At 40.9% G+C, this 18594-nt stretch overlaps 1 protein-coding gene across 1 annotated transcript; it reads right to left on the reverse strand.

Annotated features, from left to right (window-relative positions):
• Positions 1–348: 348 nt before the first annotated feature.
• On the reverse strand, positions 349–5021 carry LOC113019285 (uncharacterized). The gene is made up of 6 exons (XM_026162891.2): positions 3979–5021; positions 1268–1386; positions 1020–1091; positions 850–904; positions 721–757; positions 349–625 (listed from the first exon to the last, which is right to left on the reverse strand). The coding sequence occupies exons 1-6, from the start codon at positions 4787–4789 to the stop codon at positions 604–606; spliced, it is 1116 nt and encodes a 371-aa protein (XP_026018676.1). The 5' UTR covers positions 4790–5021; the 3' UTR covers positions 349–603.
• Positions 5022–18594: the final 13573 nt, after the last annotated feature.

An 18594-nucleotide genomic window follows, 5' to 3' on the forward strand; every position in this document is an offset into this window, starting at 1 on the left:
CTATAGTAAACGTTTGACCTCTGTTATTGCCAACAAAGGTTATGTTACAAAGTATTGAGTTGTATTTTTGTTATTGACCAAATACTTATTTTCCACCCTAATTTACGAATAAATTCTTTACAAATCCTACCATGTGGATTCATGGATTTTTTTTTCACATTCTGTCTCTCACAGTTGAAGTGTACCTCTGGTGCAAATTACTGACCTCTGTCATCATTTTAGGTGGGGGAACTTGCACGATCGGTGGCTGACTAAATACTTTTTTGCCCCACTGTATTCCTATAAACACTTCTGCTTTTACCATTTATATGTATTTTATATTTTCTTGTCTGCATGATTCATGTCATGTCAAGTGTGTCAACCTTTATATATCTTTTTATAACAATAAAAAGACAAAAGAAGAGAAAAAGGCAGAAAGAAGAAATAATATTTGCAAAATCTGTGCATACTGTTTTTTTTCTGTTCTTCTTACAAGAGAGCTTTAAGTATGATTTAAAACATAAATATTTCTTTGCTTTTGTTTCATGACAAGCTCATGTTTGATGTGGTGAAGTCAGGGGAGTAGTTTCCCACATAAGGAAATTAACATAATTCTCAGGGAGCTCAGAGCAGAGAGGCAAGAGTCCTGCAAAAACAAAAGCATAACTATGTATAAAGGCAACAGTGCAACAATAACGCATCTAAAAATATCTCTGTGTTTTTAAATGTGAATAGTCTTACTGAAAGAGGGATCCAGTCAGCTCATCAACAAAACCACCTGAAAAGAAATACAACATTTATGTCAAACCAAAGTTAATTAAATCTGTGAACACACATCAGTACCCCCACAGAATCACAACTAGCACTTACCCGGTGTGCAAACTGTGTCACAAAGAATGGGACAAATGTAGCAGGTTGAGCAACCCTGGAAAACAAAACAAACAAAAAGAGAACAGGATTAACATAAAGAGGCACTAGGTGAAACAAAGTGCTGTGTATTATTACAGCAGTTATAATCCTTTTTAAGTCAAGATGCTTGCTTGGCAGTGCTCGCAGTGATCTGACTCATCTCCTTCCTCACACGGGCACTTGGCACAGTCATTAGAGCAATGCTACAAGATGAGAAGGAACCACAAGGTATAGTGATTAACCGTGCATATGGTATATAGTCAGGACTTATAATCATTTGTAGCAGGTTGCTGAAATTATGTAAAACCCAACTCTAATGTGTGATTACTGGGCAGATGTGCAAATAAAATCTGTTATTTCCATGATATGTTTTTTTTACCTCACAAATGGAGCAAACACTACACAACGATCCAGAGTGGAACTGTGGAGTGTCAGCAGCTCCCTCCTCTTCATCTGAGTCACTTTGGTTGTCCTTTGTGTCTTTACCTTCAGACTCATCTGTAAATGGTTCAGGAAATCATCTTTATCGGAAATGTATTTTATTCAGTTCAATTCAGTTTTATTTATAAATGGTCAAATCACAACAACACTTTCCCCAAGACGCTTTATATTGTAAGCTAAAGACGAGGGAAAGCCCCAATAATCAAATGACCCCCTATGAGCAAGTGCTTTGGTGACAGTGGAAAGGAAAATTTCCCTTTTAACAGGAAGAAAGCAGAACTAGGCTCATTCAGCAAATTGCCACAACTGGTTGGGGGTGAGGGCAGGAAGACAGGCCAAGACACGCTGTGGAAGAGAGTCAAGTGTATCTTGTAGAACATTAAATTGTCTATAAAAGAAAAAAAAAGATGATCATAACTCCACGTGTCTTTCTTCATTATTTAACCTCCTCTTTAACATGAAATCACAAAATTAATTTAATGATCTGGATAGCAAAATATCTTTTAGATGCAAACATTAGATATTAGAGTCAGGATTTGTCAAATGTTGCAGTAAGACTGTTAGACTGCTCTGTTACTATATAGCACTGAGACATACATGTGGGGTAGAAAATGCATAGGTAAGTATTTATTATTGTAAATACCCACGGCAATGCTTTTTAGTATCCCTCTCTTTATTACGGTTGCTGTTGCAAACACACGAACGGCTGCAGCTCTACAGCTTCCAGCCGCACAATCATCACCAACAACAACAACTACAGACAGGCATCACAGCTTCTTATTTCGGCGAGGCGTTTTTGCAGATGCAGTGTAGGTGCGTCCATCTCCCCTGCAGCGGCACCGCAGACCATGCCCCGCCAGAATTACAAAAGCAAGTAATGCCATGTAATCATATTTGTCCATTTCATTAGGTACACCTGTTTAATTGCTGTTTAATACAAGGATCGACACCCAGAAAGTATACACAGCGCTTCACTCCTTACACATTTTGTCATTTTACAGCCTTATTTGAAAACGGATTCAATTAATTTTTAACCTCAAAATTCTACATACAATAATGAAAAAGTGAAAGTATATTGCATGAAATTCTTGCAAATTTAATAAAATTGCAAATAAAATACAATAATATAAAATTTAAAGAAGTATTCACAGCCTTTGGTCAATATTTTCTTGAAGCACCTTTGGCAGCAATTACATCTCATAGTTCCTGCTGCCGAAAAACATCCCCACAGCATGATGCTGCCACCATCATGCTTCGCTGTGGTGATGCTATTTGCCAGCTGATGAGCAAGGTCTGTCTTTTACTGAGGAGTGGCTTCTGTCAGGCCACTCTACCATATAGGCCAGACTGGTGGAGCTCTGTCAGAGTTACTATTGGGTTCTTGGTCACTTCCCTGAAAGAGCTCAATTTTCAGTGTCATGTCAAAGACTGTGAATGAATATAATCCGTTTTGGAATAAGTCTGTAACATGACAAAATAATAATAATAATAATAATGGATTGGATTTATATAGTGCTTTTCAAGGCACCCAAAGCGCTTTACAATGCCACTATTCATTCACTCTCACATTCACACACTGGTGGAGGCAAGCTACAGTTGTAGCCACAGCTGCCCTGGGGCAGACTGACATGTGGAACAAGCAAAATGCTGTGAATACTTTCCAGGCGCACTGTATCAAAACCTCAGTATTCACATGGGTTTCCTAATTGCTGTGCTGGTGCTGGAGTAAACCTTATTTACTTGAATTGATTTCAATACATCTTGCAGTAATTTGCAACCTCATTCAACAACACTCATATCTGCAAGTTACTTTAGTTGCTTTTTTGCCATTTTTGCAGTTAACCGCAGACATAACAAGCAACTTTAGGCCATATTGTTTTCTTTTTTAACTACTGAGTCTGTACTAACATCAACCCCCCTGTGACAAGTCCGCTCACTGGCAGCCCAGGTTATGTGTTAGTGACTAACAGTTAGTCAGTCCGTCTCTGTACTAACAAGCAATCCAAGAAATGCTTTTCTAGCAAGGTCTGATAACTGCCATTTATTTAGAAGTTACATGACTAACTGTGTAATTCTGTTTGGTGCAATATTTTTTTGTATGTATGACACAGACAGTCTCTTTTTTGTATTATACTTCTGTCATAACCTCATGTGACATGTTTGTTTAACAAAGTAGTCTAAGTAGCTATAGTGTAAACAAAGCTAAAATTCCTACAGGTCCCATTTTTCCATAATATGATTTCTTGTCATTCTTTTTCTAGCATTAAAAGAAATGACTGTGCTTTTAAAATATGCCCTAAACTGTATAGTACCCTCTTTTAGACAAATCTCCATGTATTTAATGTTTGGTGTTTGAAGTCTCAAAAGCTACATTGGCACAACAAATGGAATAGATGGTTTAGATACTGTTGGGTTCCTACCGCACAGATAATCCAGTCTATTTTAGGACTGATATGTATGATGGTGTTCCTAAAGTAACCCCAGTAAGCTGAACAATGTCAGAGAGCTACTGTAGAGTACAGATTCACTCATGGAGTTCTAAGAAAACACATCATTTCTTGTAACTAATATTTAAATACTGCATAATTCAGTATCTAAACTATTAATATGTTTCAAAATGTGTGTGGGTTTAAAAAAAAGTGTTTTCACCATCTTCCTCTTCAGAGTCATCCTCATGTGTATCCTCTTCAGCACTGTCAGCCTCCTCTTCCTTATCTCCTTGAGTTGCTTTATCGTCATCCTCTTCTCTTGGTTCCTCCTCGTCATCTTCCTCATTATCAGCTGGGACTTCCTCAAGAACCTCCTCCTCGCAATCTGCATCTTCATCTACCTCCTGCTCGCCATTCTCATCTGCATCTTCATCCACCTCCTCCTCACCATTCTCATCTGTATCTTCATCCACCTCCTCCTCACCATTCTCATCTGCATCTTCATCCACCTCCTCCTCACCATTCTCATCTGTATCTTCATCCACCTCCTCCTCTTCATCTTCATCTGCTGCATATTCTTCTTCAGATTCTTCCTCTTCTGCATCATCCTCATCAGAAGCCTCACCTTCTTCTTCCTCTTCCTCAACATCTCCTTTCTCCTCAGCATCATCTTCCTCTTCCTTATCAGTCTTGTCATCTTCCTCCTCAGCTTCCTCCTCTGCTGTCTCCTTCTCATCCTCCTGTTCTTTTTCATCTTTTTCTTCTTCCACTTGTTCATCAGTCTCTATCTCATCATCATCTGAGTCTTCATCATCTTTCTCCTCTTCTACATGTTCATCATCTTCCTCAGTGCCATCACCACCCTCAGCTGTTTCAGCTTCTTCAGCCAGAACCTCCTCAGCATTTCTAACGTGGAGGCTTTTCTCCATTTCATTCAAGTCTTGGGCACTTACTACAGCAGAGAACAGCACCTGGGTTGAGCACAGCAGCACAAGCAGGAGCCTTACCACCCAAAGTTTCACAGGTTCCATCTCGGAAGAAATGCAGCTTTGGAACTTGAGGACTGTCTTACTCTTTTCACTCTATTCTTCCACCAAAAACCAAAACAGCCAATGGCTGCTAAAGCCGCAACTGATTTAGGCAGAGTGTTCAGGTCTTTTTCGCAGGCTTCCGAGAGACGGGGTGAAAATAACTGTGCTCACAGAGAGCAGAGTGCCAGCCTTGTGCTGAGAACACAAGAGGACACAGTGAAAATACGACTGTGTGTGCGGTGTAGCTATGTTGCTGTATGTAAGTGAGTGACAGAGGCACATGTCTAAGAAGAATGCTCCTGATGCCCTTAACACAGAGCATTAGAGAGGTGGGTGTATGCCTTTGGTGGGTGGGGGAGGGGGCTACTGAACTGCAAGAGGGTGGGGGAAAATAAGTCACTTAAAAAAATAGAAAGCTTAATTGCAAAAATTAAATAATTTGAAGATGAAGTTTTGGTTCTATACACAGCTTTTGTTGTCATAGTTCCCAACCTATTCAGGAAAGAAGTAGAACTTCATAGATATACTGTGTGTGTGTGTTTCATTAGATTAATGGTTGGTAGGTTTTTGGAGAACTCTTCTCACTGTCTCCTATATATTTTAATGCAAACAATAACCTTTCCAACACACTCTACACAGCAAAATTCATTTCTTCTTGCCAGTCCTGAAGCAATTGAAAACATGTCAATATGATTTATGGCACTCATGTAAATACAAGGAAATGGAAAGCATGGCACTGTGAACATATTGTGCTTTCCAAAATAGTCATTTGAACAACTGAATGTTTGTACTCATATTTTATTTTTCTTACTTTGGAGCCAGCGGGAAGAGAACACTTACATTTAGGAGCATTATAAAAGTCTACACTCACACTGCCACAGTCAGCTACAATACAGCAAAGAGCAGCCAGGCTGAAAGCGATGACACTGCCTCTAAGTGTGAACTGCTCCTCCTGCAACTGACAGGTGGCACGGCTAACTCTTTACAGTGAAGGCTCCTTCAATAGCTTGTTCCAATATGTAACCTTCAATGGAGCCATGGTGGACTGAAACGCAGTACCAGCATGATAGTTCTGTCCAACTATCACACTCCCACGTTGTGTACATAATTTAAATGTATTTATTGATGGCAAATGGGAAAGTTTATTTCAAAAAGTTCACTTAAATTATAACATTCAAAAACATTTTTATTATTATCCTTTATTTATTCAAGTAAATAAAGAGACTAAAGAGACATTTGCATAAAAAACAAAACTCAACAGAAACCTACATTTCACCCTTGGGTTCTTTTCCCTGTAGGGTTAAGTAACCACACAGGCCTGACACAGTGGAATGAAGTTGACTTTGATAGGACTGAACAACATCTAAGACAGACCAAAGAATTTCAAGTATTTGTACTAACAAAGAAGCTGAACAATAGATAATTGTGTATTTGCAAAAAAAACAAACTCAACAGAAACCTACATTTCACCCTTGGGTTTTTTTCCTTGTAGGGTTAATTAACCACACAGGCCTGACACAGTGGAATTTGTTCACTCAATCAGCATTTTGATTTTGTGCCAAGAATTAGATAAGAGAAGGAAAAATTTTTATATAGTGCAGTCATGTGAAAAAGGGCGTAGTTCTTTCAGTTCTAAGAGTTTATGTATCAAATGTATAAAATGATGTAATCTTTAAAAATCTCTGCAATTATTTAAACAATCCAAATATCTACACTTTGGTCTCATCTGTTCCAGAAGTCTTGTGGTATGTTCAGATGCAACTTAAGCAATGGTGCCATGCTCCTTAGAGAGAGAAGAGTTTTTTGCTTGCCTGGTAACACTTTCAAACAAGCATTGCATTTTTCTAATTGTTCTGTCACAAATTTTGACATTTGACATGCTCACTGAGATATGTAGAGTCTGTGATGTAGGTCTTGGATTTTGTTTTTAAATTTCTGTCACCAGTGCACAGAGATTCCTCCAGTTTCCTAGAATCTTTTAATGTTACGTAGAGTAACACTGAGAAACATTATTCTGAAATCGCTCAATTTGTAAACAGGTTTTTTTTTGGGGTGTGTGTCCCGTTTGGATCTTTAGCCATCAGAATTGTTGCCTTAAGGCCAAGAAAGATGCCAAGCGGATTTATTTTACCAAGTGGATCATCACGGCCTTGCCATATTGGTCCATTTGATTGACCTTTATTATAATTATGAATTTATTTTCTTTTCGGTTTCTACAAACGGGACAGACATGACTGGGGTATAGGACAGGGAGAAAGAATGAAAGAAAGAGAGGGAGAGAAAGAAAACCAGAGGGGAGAAGAGACGGTGAGAAAGGGGGGAAGAAAGAAAGAAAAACAAACCAAAACACCTGGATCACCTGGATGGATAAAAAAAAACAGAAGAGAAAGCAAACAAAAAAGAGCAACATAATAAAAAGAGCACCTTCACAATAAACTAGCTAGCAGTAGATAACAGTAGATACTAAATATTAAACGATATACGGCGGAGCACCCCCAGACCCCCAAGCCTCCACGCCCGTCCCGGACCAACCCAGGGGCAGCCAGGCTACCAGGCCAGTAACCAACGTCCGCCAGCACAGACCGTCCCCCATCTCCGCTGTACGCAGCCACAAGGAAAACACCATCTAAGAGCCCCCAAACAGTTTTTTGCTGACTGGCAAACCTATGCCTGTCTATACCTATACCTATGTTGTGTAGTGTAGTTTTTCTAAGAGGTTTCATTTGTACAACAAGCCACAGCCCTACAGTACATGCTTTGATAAGAAACTATTTAATTCATGATGTGTCTGTTTGTCCAGGTTTTTGTACTGAATATGATTCCTGTACTTTCTCCACTCCTGAGGTGTGTCACAGTCAGTGTACTTATTATTACCAATCTTTGGCTGAGCTATGCTTGGCTAACTTTTCACCTAGCTCTCAACAACAAATTATTCTGTACTCATAGTAAAACTCAATTCATTATAGTGCATGAAAACTTTATTAAAAAGAACTATATTGCAGACATACAAATATGGCACATTATGCAATGTAACAGAATGCAAAAAGTATTAATGTGCTCTTAATATAACCCCTGACAGACACCATGACAGGAAATCAGACTTTAATGTAAAAAATTCGACGAGGAGGTTTGAATGTGCTTTCTTGTGCTATCACAACCCAGTTGAGGACAGCTGAGTAATGCTCCATCTGAAAAGAAAGAGCATAATGTCATAAAAGTCTAGAATAGAATAAAGTAAAGGTATTTTTGTCTCCTACTGGAGAAAATGATCTTGAAAAAGGAAACTGCATCATTAAAGGCATGCATGAGGCCAGCACAGCTTAGCTTAGTATAAAGACTGAAAGCAGATAAAACAGCTAGCCTGGCTCCATCTAGTGACCAAAATTCACCTTCCAGCCCTGCTAAATCTGATCTTTTATGTCTACTTCACTTAAAACGTTTTAACTGATACACAACAAACCCACTGGCTGTTTTTAAATAAAGTTAGCATTACTTACCATAACCCACATTATTTCTGACCTCAGCCAACCCAGATTTTCCCATGTTCCACTTTTCTGTTATTATGCTAATCAAAGCTAACCTGCTATGTAGTCGTGCAACCTCTATATAAAATACTTTGACTGTGCAGACGGGCTCTTTCACAACATATGTATATATCTACATATGTATGAGGAATTAGTAAAAGGGTACTGAATGACAAAGTGAGAGCTTCAGAAAAATGCTTCTGTTTTACCTGAGCCTGTAGTCTGTGTTCAAACTCTCTGCTTTCAGTCAGATGTTTAAGCATACCATCTACCCGATATCAAAAAAATACAAAAATGCATTTACTTCACGATGGATCCACAATGGAATTTTGCCGCTACAGCGGTGCATGAAGGTGTGCTCACTTGGTAGATATCTGTTTGAGCCTTTCAGAGTCGCTGCTTTTCAGGATCTTGTTTCGAGCAGTCGGGAAGTCTTCCTTCCACCATCAGGCCGGGGTCTTTCTGTGTGGAGTTTGCATGTTCTCCCCGTGTTTGCGTGGGTTCTCTCCGGGTACTCCGGCTTCCTCCCACCGTCCAAAGACATGCAGCTTGTGGGGATAGGTTAATTGGATAAGCCAAATTGCCACTAGGTGTGAATGTGAGTGTGAATGGTTGTCTGTCCCTATGTGTTAGCCCTGCGACAGACTGGCGACCTGTCCAGGGTGTACCCTGCCTCTCGCCCTATGACAGCTGGGATAGGCTCCAGCGCCCCCCGCGACCCTGAAAAGGATAAGCGAATGGATGGATGGATGGAATTTTGAATGATTTGAGTGATTTTGAGCGATAGCAAGGGAGCCAGTACTTAAAAAAACAAAATGACTCATTTGTAAATACCAACTAGAGTTATCCATTTTCATTCAACTGTGGCTTACTCACTCATTACTCCTTACACTTATTACTTTAAAGTAATAAAGTCACAACCTTATTAGCAATGAGCAGGATGATGAGCAGGATGTTGGTGACCAGGAGATTTAAGACAAGCAGAATCACTACCAGCCAGTTACTATGCTGATTTCTACACGGCTCTTCACCGCTCTCAATCAAAGTCACATTGTCTGTGCAGATTAGTTCTTTGCCCACTCTCACAAAGTAGAGATACAAGGAGAAAGGTAAAAAAAAAAAAAGAAAAAAAAAGGGGGAGTTATAACAACGGCTCAATTTCTAATTGCTGTGGTGAATTTTAAAAAGCTGTACTAAATTGTTAAACTGATTTCAATGTAATGTTCTTATTTTCATTCAAATTGCACAAACACTTGTACCATCCATCTCTTCCTCAATGGAAGAGCCGTATCCAAAGATGTGCAAGTATGGCATGTAGAAAAATGCGATTCGGGTTTTGGTCGTAGGAGTAAATCAGAGCCTGATTTGCAACTCCGTACACCATGACCCACACGCCCAGGAAGAAGAGGAAATTGTTGTGTTATTGCTGGCATTGTATTATAAAACATGTGCCCCTCGTATAATGCCAACTGATAGTAACTGTCTCACCATCTTTTCTACAATAATGAGTTTTGGTCCTAGCTGCTTGTGAACTGCAAAAATGTTCAAGGTTCAAGGTTCAAGGTTCTTTATTTGTCACATGCATAGTTATACAAGTATAACACACAGTGAAATGTTATGAACAATGCTGGGCATCCTCTGCACACGGCCATAAACAATCAGAAGAGTCTGTTCAGTGACAGGTTGCTTCTCCCCAAGACAAGAACTAACAGACTTAAAAACTCCTTTGTCCCACACGCCATCAAACTGTTTAACTCCTCTCTGGAGGGGAGAGGGAGGGGAAACAGGAGGACAAAGGAGGGGGGAACAACTAAGCTGTAGTGCCTCTTCACCTCACTGTACAATACCTTGTGCAATACTTTTTGTAAATAGTCAACAGTGCAATAGACTCAATACTTGAAATGTGCAATTCACTTGTATTTTTATTTTTTATTCCTATTTATTCTATTTATCCCCTTTGTATATTTTATTTATATTTGTCTCTGTATTTATATATATGTGTGTGTGTGTGTGTGTGTGTGTGTGTGTGTGTATATATATATATATATATATATATAACAATTCTGTAACTGTAACTTCGGTCGTTGCTGTGCTTTTTGGAAGTCGAATTTCCCAGAGGAACCCACCCGAGGGATTAATAAAGTTCTATCTTATCTTATCTTATCTTATCTTATCTTATCTTATCTTATGTAGCCTGACACGCTCCTCGACATGTACAAAAAAATTGGGGGGGGGGGGGGGGGGGGGGGCTGTAGAGGAAGAACATTATATATATATATATATATATATAGTACATACATTGGGTGAATGTGCAGTAGTAGCAGCAAGCAGGTGAATTCTGTACATTAATATGAATAGACATCTGACTATTTTACAGGATAGACAATATAAACATATTTAAAATTAAAGGAATTGAAATGTACATTGTGCCTTGGTTTAGTGTCTGGAAGAGTCCTGTCTCAGTCAATTATAGATGATGTGAGCGGGTGTGTGTGTTTAGGGCACGGATGGCTTGGGAATAGAAGCTCCTCTTGAGTCTCTCTGTCCTTGCCCGGAAGATGCGGAACCTTCTACCAGATTGCAGAAGTTGGAACAGTTTGTTGCCAGGATGGGACGGGTCCTTCAGTATCTGCGCTGCTCTAGTCCGGCATCTCCTGGTGTAGGTGTCCTGAAGCGGGGGGAGAGCAATCCTGCAGCAGCGTTCTGCTGTGCGGATCACTCTCTGGAGAGCTTTTTGGTCCTTCACACAGCTGTTCCCAAACCACGATGTCATGTTCTGTGTGAGTATGCTCTCCACAGCGCCTGTATAGAAAATCCTGAGGATCTTTGGAGAGACCCTGAACTTCCTCAGTTGTCGTAGGTGATACAGGCGCTGCCTAGCCTTTTTGGTCTGGACCTGAATGTGGGCAGCCCATGTCAGGTCTGAGGAGATGTGGACACCAAGATACTTGAAGGACTGCACCCTCTCCACTGGAGCTCCACTGATGATAATGGGCTTGTAGTCCTTGTGCTGACTCCTTCTGAAGTCCACCACCAGCTCCTTGGTCTTGCTGACGTTCAGCTGGAGGTGATTGTCCTGGCACCACGATGCCAGATTCTTCACTTCATCCATGTAGGCCGCCTCATCGTTGTTGGAGATGGCACCCAACACCACTGTGTCGTCAGCAAACTTCACAATGGTGTTGGAGCCATGGGTGGCCACACAGTCTGAAGTGTAGAGGGAGTAGAGCAGTGGCGAGAGGACACATCCCTGAAGTGCTCCTGTGCTGATGGTGATGCTGTTGGAGAAGCACCTGCCCACCCTCACCACCTGAGTTCTGCCAGTGAGGAAGTCCAACACCAACAGCTTTGTGAACAGTCTGCAGGGCACTATTGTGTTAAACGCTGAACTGTAATCAACAAACAGCATTCGCACATAGTTACCCTGTTTCTTGTCCACATGGCTGAGAGTGGTGTGTAGGACGTGGGCGATGGCATCCTCTGTGGATCTGTTGGATCTGTAGGCGAACTGCAGCGGATCTGTGGTGTCTGGGATGGAGGAGGAGATGATGTTCTTCAGCAGCCTCTCAAACACCTTCCTTACTACCGAGGTCAGTGCAACTGGCCGATAATCGTTCAGGGATGAGGGTTTGCTGTTCTTGGGCACAGGGATGATGGTGGATCTTTTGATGCATGTGGGGACCACAGACTTCGCCAGGGACTCGTTGCTAGCTGGTCAGCACAGCAGCGCAGCAGACGGCCGGTGATGCCGTCTGGCCCCGCCGCTTTCCTTGTGTTCACTCTCCTCAGTGCCGCTCAGACGTCATGCTCCGCGATGCTGGTCACCGGTCTCTCGCTGATGACGTCACTGTCCTCGGTAGTCAGGCGGTAGATAGCATTAGCTGCCTGGCTAACCTCGAAACGGGCGTAGAACTGATTCAGCTCGTTGGTGAATGCAGAGTCGGCGTTGATCAGCGCAGTGTCCCTGGCTTTGTAGTCCGTAATGGTGCGTAGTCCGTGCCACATACTCCGTGTGTCGCCCTGGTGGAAGTGGGACTCCACACGTTCCCGGTACCGGCGTTTGGCATCTCTCACCACGCGCCGCACGCCGTATGAGGCCGCTTTGTAGGCGCTCATATCGCCAGTGGCGAGACCCGCGTTGTAGGAGGCGGTCCTGGCGTTTACTGCAGTGAAATGTGAATGAGGCGAAGTGTGACGACCATGTAGTCCAAACAAAGGACATCCCGGCCAAATTCATGTGACCAGTGGAACATCCTGAAACTCAAATGGTAAATGGCCTGTATTTGTATAGCGCTTTACTTAGTCCCTATGGACCCCAAAGCGCTTTACATTACATTCAGTCATCCACCCATTCACACACTGGTGATGGCAGGCTACATTGTAACCAGGCCCTCTGACCACCACCAGTAGGCAACGGGTGAAGTGTCTTGCCCAAGAACACAACTGTCGGAGCCGGGGCTTGAACCGGCAACCTTCCGATTACAAGACAACTCTCTTGAGCCATGATCGCCCCAAAGGCAAGCATAGTATCACTCAATTAGTGAGGTAGCACCACCACCTGATGGCAAACCTGTAAATTAACCTGTGACATTTGGTTGCTAATTGAGGAAATGTTTTTGATTATGTTGTGGAAACTTTAACAATAACCTGCAACACACCCAGTGAGCGTTTTGAAATAATTTAATTAACACATTGCAATGTGGAGAAAACGTTCAGATCAAACACCAAACAGTTTTCTGAGGAAGGACACCGCCCTGAACTATTTTACACCTTCCCAAACACTCTCAAAACAAAGAACATTCCATAGCATATCATATATCTCTATACCTTCAGTCCAGCTCATCCTTGACCCCCTCCCTCACAGAGAGAATAATGACCTTGTTTTCTGCTTGACCGTCACCTAAGGATTTACATCCCTGATAAGCAGAAGGCGCCTCACTATCTGTTTAACGTCTCCAATTGCAATGTCTCCACTGTGTTAGTGTGTGTGATAGAGCATAAAGCCCATTTGTAGCGCACATGCATACAACTATATGAGAAAGTGATATCACTATCACTAATGTGATATGATTAAATATGTGATTAATACATGAGAAAAGAAATCTGCCACCACAATTATAAGTGAATAAAAGCTAAGTATTAGGAAAATTATTTAAGACACACTTAAGACAGCAAAAAGTGCCTCAAAAAACACAAACTATAGTGCTTTAATAAATGTTACAATCTTGCAAAGAGAAACTATAAACGGTTTATAATGTTGTGGAAAGGTTTTCACGGACAATCCAGGATTATATATCATCTTTATTTCTTATCCATACCTGCAGATTAGTCCGATAATGAACAGGCTGATGGCAGTGAGATCACATTTATTCCACAGATCCTGAAATTAGAGTCTGAACCTTTGAGGTCAAAACATTGTCCCCAAAACAATTTGTCTTGTAGAAGACAAAATAAACTTAACAGATCATTAGAAAACAAAAACTACAATAACAAACAACTATCAACATACTTTATTATGATAATAATGCTTATACGCATATTTATACATGCACCTTGAAGCCCCTTAATTCAGTTTTTCAAAGTGCACAATAATCATAGAAAAACAAATGATAATACAGAAAAAGACTTTCTGTGTGCTGTCACAGAAAGTTTAAAGAATTTAAAGAATAGCTAAAAATTCAAAGAATGAGATTTTAATTTATGATATATTATTTAATCTTCTGTGTGTTTGTTAACTCATATGAAATCAGTGATAAATGAAAAACATTCTATATATTTATTTATTTTAATGTCCATCTTGACATGACAGTATGCTAACCACTGTATTGAAATGGCATTTTAGATATATTGTCTTTCAACTACGTGCAATTCGATAAAATATTTGAATTAGGTGCATATTATTGCATTCAATTGTTCACTTGACATTTTATACACTTACCAAACTTTTTGGTGAACAAAGTTCTAAGTAAGATGTCTCTCTACACTCTCCTGTCGGATCTCCTCACAAACAAGGGTGAATATCCAGAAGTACAACACACACTCAGTAGCAGGTGGACCTGAGGGGGGTGGAGGCTTGAAATCCACCAATAGCGAAAAGCAAGAGAAACAACATTGCCCAGAAATGAGGTGACCAGTGCAAACCAGAACTGACGCCAGCGTGAAGCTATGAATGGACAGCACACCTGTATTAAACACAGATTAGCAGGTAACTAAAACGACAGCATGTGGTGAAAAATAATTTCTGAAGTCAGACTTTCTTCTTGTAGTGAGTGACAACACTTATTCAAAGATTATTCTCTAAACAGGACTCACCTTTCATGGCACCACTCCTGTGACCTTCTGAGTCAACTTCACTCGTGTAACAAAAACATTTTGAGTAAATTAGTAGACTTTAGCTAATGTAAAGCGATAACATTATAAAACCGAATAATCACTGCTTGACAAACTGATGCTCTACAGACTAACACTGAAGTGTGCAAGTAGAAATATTACAGGTGCTTGATGTCAGAGAAAGAGAAGACTGTGGTTCCATAGAGACTGTTAGTGTCCTGATCCAGCTCATCCTCATAGCAATTCCCTCCTCCTCCTCCAGCTGATCACTTTGTTTTCTATGACTTAAAATATGTAGAACACGTTTTGTTTTTTTTAAATATCTGCATAAAAGTACAACCTTTCTGAAAAAACACAAGCATCTTACCTGAAGGAGATGAGGTTGGTGTAGCAGAGGATCGGGCAGAAGAACGCGAGCAGAAGCTTCCAAGTCTCTGTTTTCCTCTTCATATCACCCCACCAGATCTGGAACAGCAGAGACTGGAAGAGCACAGCAACTGAGACCTTGTCCACCACCAGTAGCTGCTTTACTCAACATGAAGGTGGCCTGTGTTATTTTGGAAGCATCATGCTACCTTTCTTTTGTAGGGGCAGGGGCTTTACCTACTGATAGCTCAGTAGGTAAAGCGGTCGCCCCATGATCGGAAGGTCGGCTTTACCTACTGATAGCTCAGTAGGTAAAGCGGTCGCCCCATGATCGGAAGGTCGGCGGTTCGAATCCACTTGACGGCTACCCTGAGGTACCCCTGAGCAAGGTACCGTCCCTACACACTGCTCCCCGGGCGCCTGCTTAGTGGGCTGCCTACTGCTTCACTGAGTGAATGGGTCAAATGCAGAGAAAAACAAGTAATTTCCCCATGGGGATCAATAAAGTATCCATTATTATTATTAATACTCATCTGCTATTTGACATGATGACAACAACATGAAGAAAAGATGTGAAAATTGTGATGAGCCTGTTAGCCATCATAAAGGAAAATTCAAAGGGCTCTTTGTGAAAATGGTTATGAAACTAAATAGAAAATAATTATAACATCAATAATAGCTGACAGCTTTAGTTATTGTCTCACCACCAGCCAGGTTCTCAAACTTCTGGCGTTCCTCCCCTTGGACAGGAAGGAACGCCGCTGGTTTGAGCGCAGAGTCAAAGAGGACATTTACGTGAAAAGGGAAAGACCATCTCTGAATCGAGGAGGGGGCCTAAGGGTACATCATTCGCCATCTTACAATGCTGTGATTGCAGCCATTCCCCAACTCTCTGTGAATGGTGCTCATGGCCATTGATCAGTGGTCTTTGATCAGTGGGTTTTGGTCAGTGGTTGTTGATCAATGGTCATGAGAATTTGCAAAATTAAGATTAAGGAACTGACCTCCCAGCCCATTGTTCCTTCAGTGGGCTGGTTTCAGTCATTATGCAAATGTACTGTTTATAAGATTGGGGAAACCTGCAGTCAGCTGAGACTGAAGAAGTCACTTGGATGAGTGACAAAATGTTTCTCCCACAAAACGCTATGTCCAGATGAACAGAATCAACTTTTTGGAGAATAATCTTGCATAGGTGTGGGGTGCCTCAAGATGCTTATACAAGAGATGCAGGAGTGTGACAACAGCATCATACAGTGAAGTGTCACTGTCCATATCGGTCAGCCATGTCTCGGTAAGCGCCATCAGACAAGCCTCCCTGTATTCCTGTAGATGAAGCACATTCCCTTGTAATTCATCCATTTTGTTCCTAAGAGATTGGACATTGGCCAGAAACATAGAAGGCAGAGGAACACGATTCTTCCTCCGAATCCTCACCAAGAATTATATCTGTCCGAGCATTAGAAGAGTCGTACATAGACAAACAGGACCACCGTAATCCAAGTAGTTCCTCGTGTGTACAAGTAATTGTCAGTGAGAGTGAATGACTCCAGGTGAATATCGCCAACAACAATAAAACTAAGGTGTAGAAGATCTCCATTTCGGCAAAAAAAACCTCATAAAAAGTTAAAACCATGGTTAAGTACAGAGTCTCGGTCGTTGTGTCCTTGGGCAAGACACTTCACCCGTTGCCTACTGGTGGTGGTCAGAGGGCCCGGTGGCACCAGTGTCCGGCAGCCTCGCCTCTGTCAATGCCCCCAGGGTGGCTGTGGCTACAATGTAGCTTGCCATCATCAGTGTGTGTAAATGGGTGGATGACTGGATGTGTAAAGCACTTTGGGGTCCTTAGGGACTAGTAAAGCGCTATACAAATACAGGCCATTTACCATATTATCTACTGTTCTTCCACTGATTCTAAGGTCTGTTTCGGGATATCTTATTTGGACTCTCTGACCCAGAGACTTATAGAAAACCATTATCATGTGTATGTAAGCGTGCAGCAGAAAAGGACCCTCAAGCGCTTTATGTCCACTCTTCAATATTTCAGCCCAGTCACCCACTCAGTCTTCGCCAACGAGTTGGCGCTCCGTGACCCTCAAAACACGGAGCGCCAACTTGCTATGAGCAGAATTGCTTTGTGTATAAATGAAATAACTAAAACAGCTTTATTTAATCATTTAAATCTAAAATCAAAAATTTTCAACCCTAACACAGGTCAACTGTAAAAAAGAATACCTTCATGGCTTAACTCCCTCCTTGGTCTGCTCTGATTGTTATCTGCCATTACTTTTGAGGATGAACTCTGTTGTTCTGATGATGCTCGTGCAGATGCCATATTTTTCTATAGGCAGTGCTGTAGTAGCTGAAAGAGCAATACAGACTTTCCAGCTTGCAGTTAGGTAGTCCACAATGTTCAAACCATTCTCAGTGAAAAACCGAACAAACTGGGGCTCGTCACTGATCAGGCCATCTGTCATTGAGTCTTAGAATCTCCGTACTGTTTAATTGGAGGAACGTAAGATGATGTTTTAAGACAGGTATATATTTTTTACGCCAAATATTCCTCTGCAAATCACATTTAAACTGATCTATCTGTCAAAATTGATATAACTGCACATTATTAATTTACTTATTAGTGTTTCTTCCAGTGTAACAACTATGAGAAATCTGTTTGCCTCCTCACCTTGCACGGGATGTCGCCATCAAAGAGTTCACTCTTGGCAATGTCTACCCTGTTCACTGTGACTGCTAACTTCAGTTTATCACTATAAGGGTTGGCCTTAACTAATGCACGCGGCTTACTTACTGGAAAAATCACAAACACAACAAAAATTTAAATAAGGATAATAAGTTTATGCTTCTGTTATGCTGTAAAATTATGGTCTATTTATATGTATCTTGCACAAGTGTTTTAAGCAGGACAGTGTCAAAGTCATTTGGACTCTCGTGCTCTCCATGCTAGACTAATCAAACCTCTATTAAATTCTAAAAGCCTGGTGGCAGAAGATGGGAAAAAGGAACAGGAATGTTGGACACACACCTGCAAGATGACAGGGACAAGATGTAGGAGACCAAGTACAGATACTTTTTCTAAAAGTTTTTTTTTCAGTGAAATATGTTTCGCTTAGTTAAAATCAAAATAACTGCAATTCTGACAGAAGTCATTGTGCACACGTATTTCAATGGCCTTCGCCTTTTCTTCAACTTCATTGATGGTTAACCATTACACATTTGATTCAAAAAACAGCCAAATCTTTTAGACGGATTGAGTTTAAACAGGTCTGTTTACTCTTCTTTGTTAGCAAATGGCATGGGTTATGTAAGGTTAATAACAGTGTGAACAAAACATTGGCAGCTTCACAGGTTTTAAACCACCACAGAATAAAACTGGGGACTTTTGTGTTAAAGTTCATTGTTTACGCACTTTTTGTGAACTAGAATAGAAAGCTCTCAAAAGCTCAGACAGCTTGTCCTAGTTAAGTGTAACAAATGCAGATGAGGACTCCACCCATATATGTATCATTTCAAAAGTTCCAGAAACTTCCATGAATTAAAAAAAGACAATAAAACTGCAGAAACAGTCACAAA

Source organism: Astatotilapia calliptera, chromosome 8 (genome assembly GCF_964374335.1).
Source record: "Astatotilapia calliptera chromosome 8, fAstCal68.1, whole genome shotgun sequence".
Taxonomy (NCBI): domain Eukaryota; kingdom Metazoa; phylum Chordata; class Actinopteri; order Cichliformes; family Cichlidae; genus Astatotilapia; species Astatotilapia calliptera.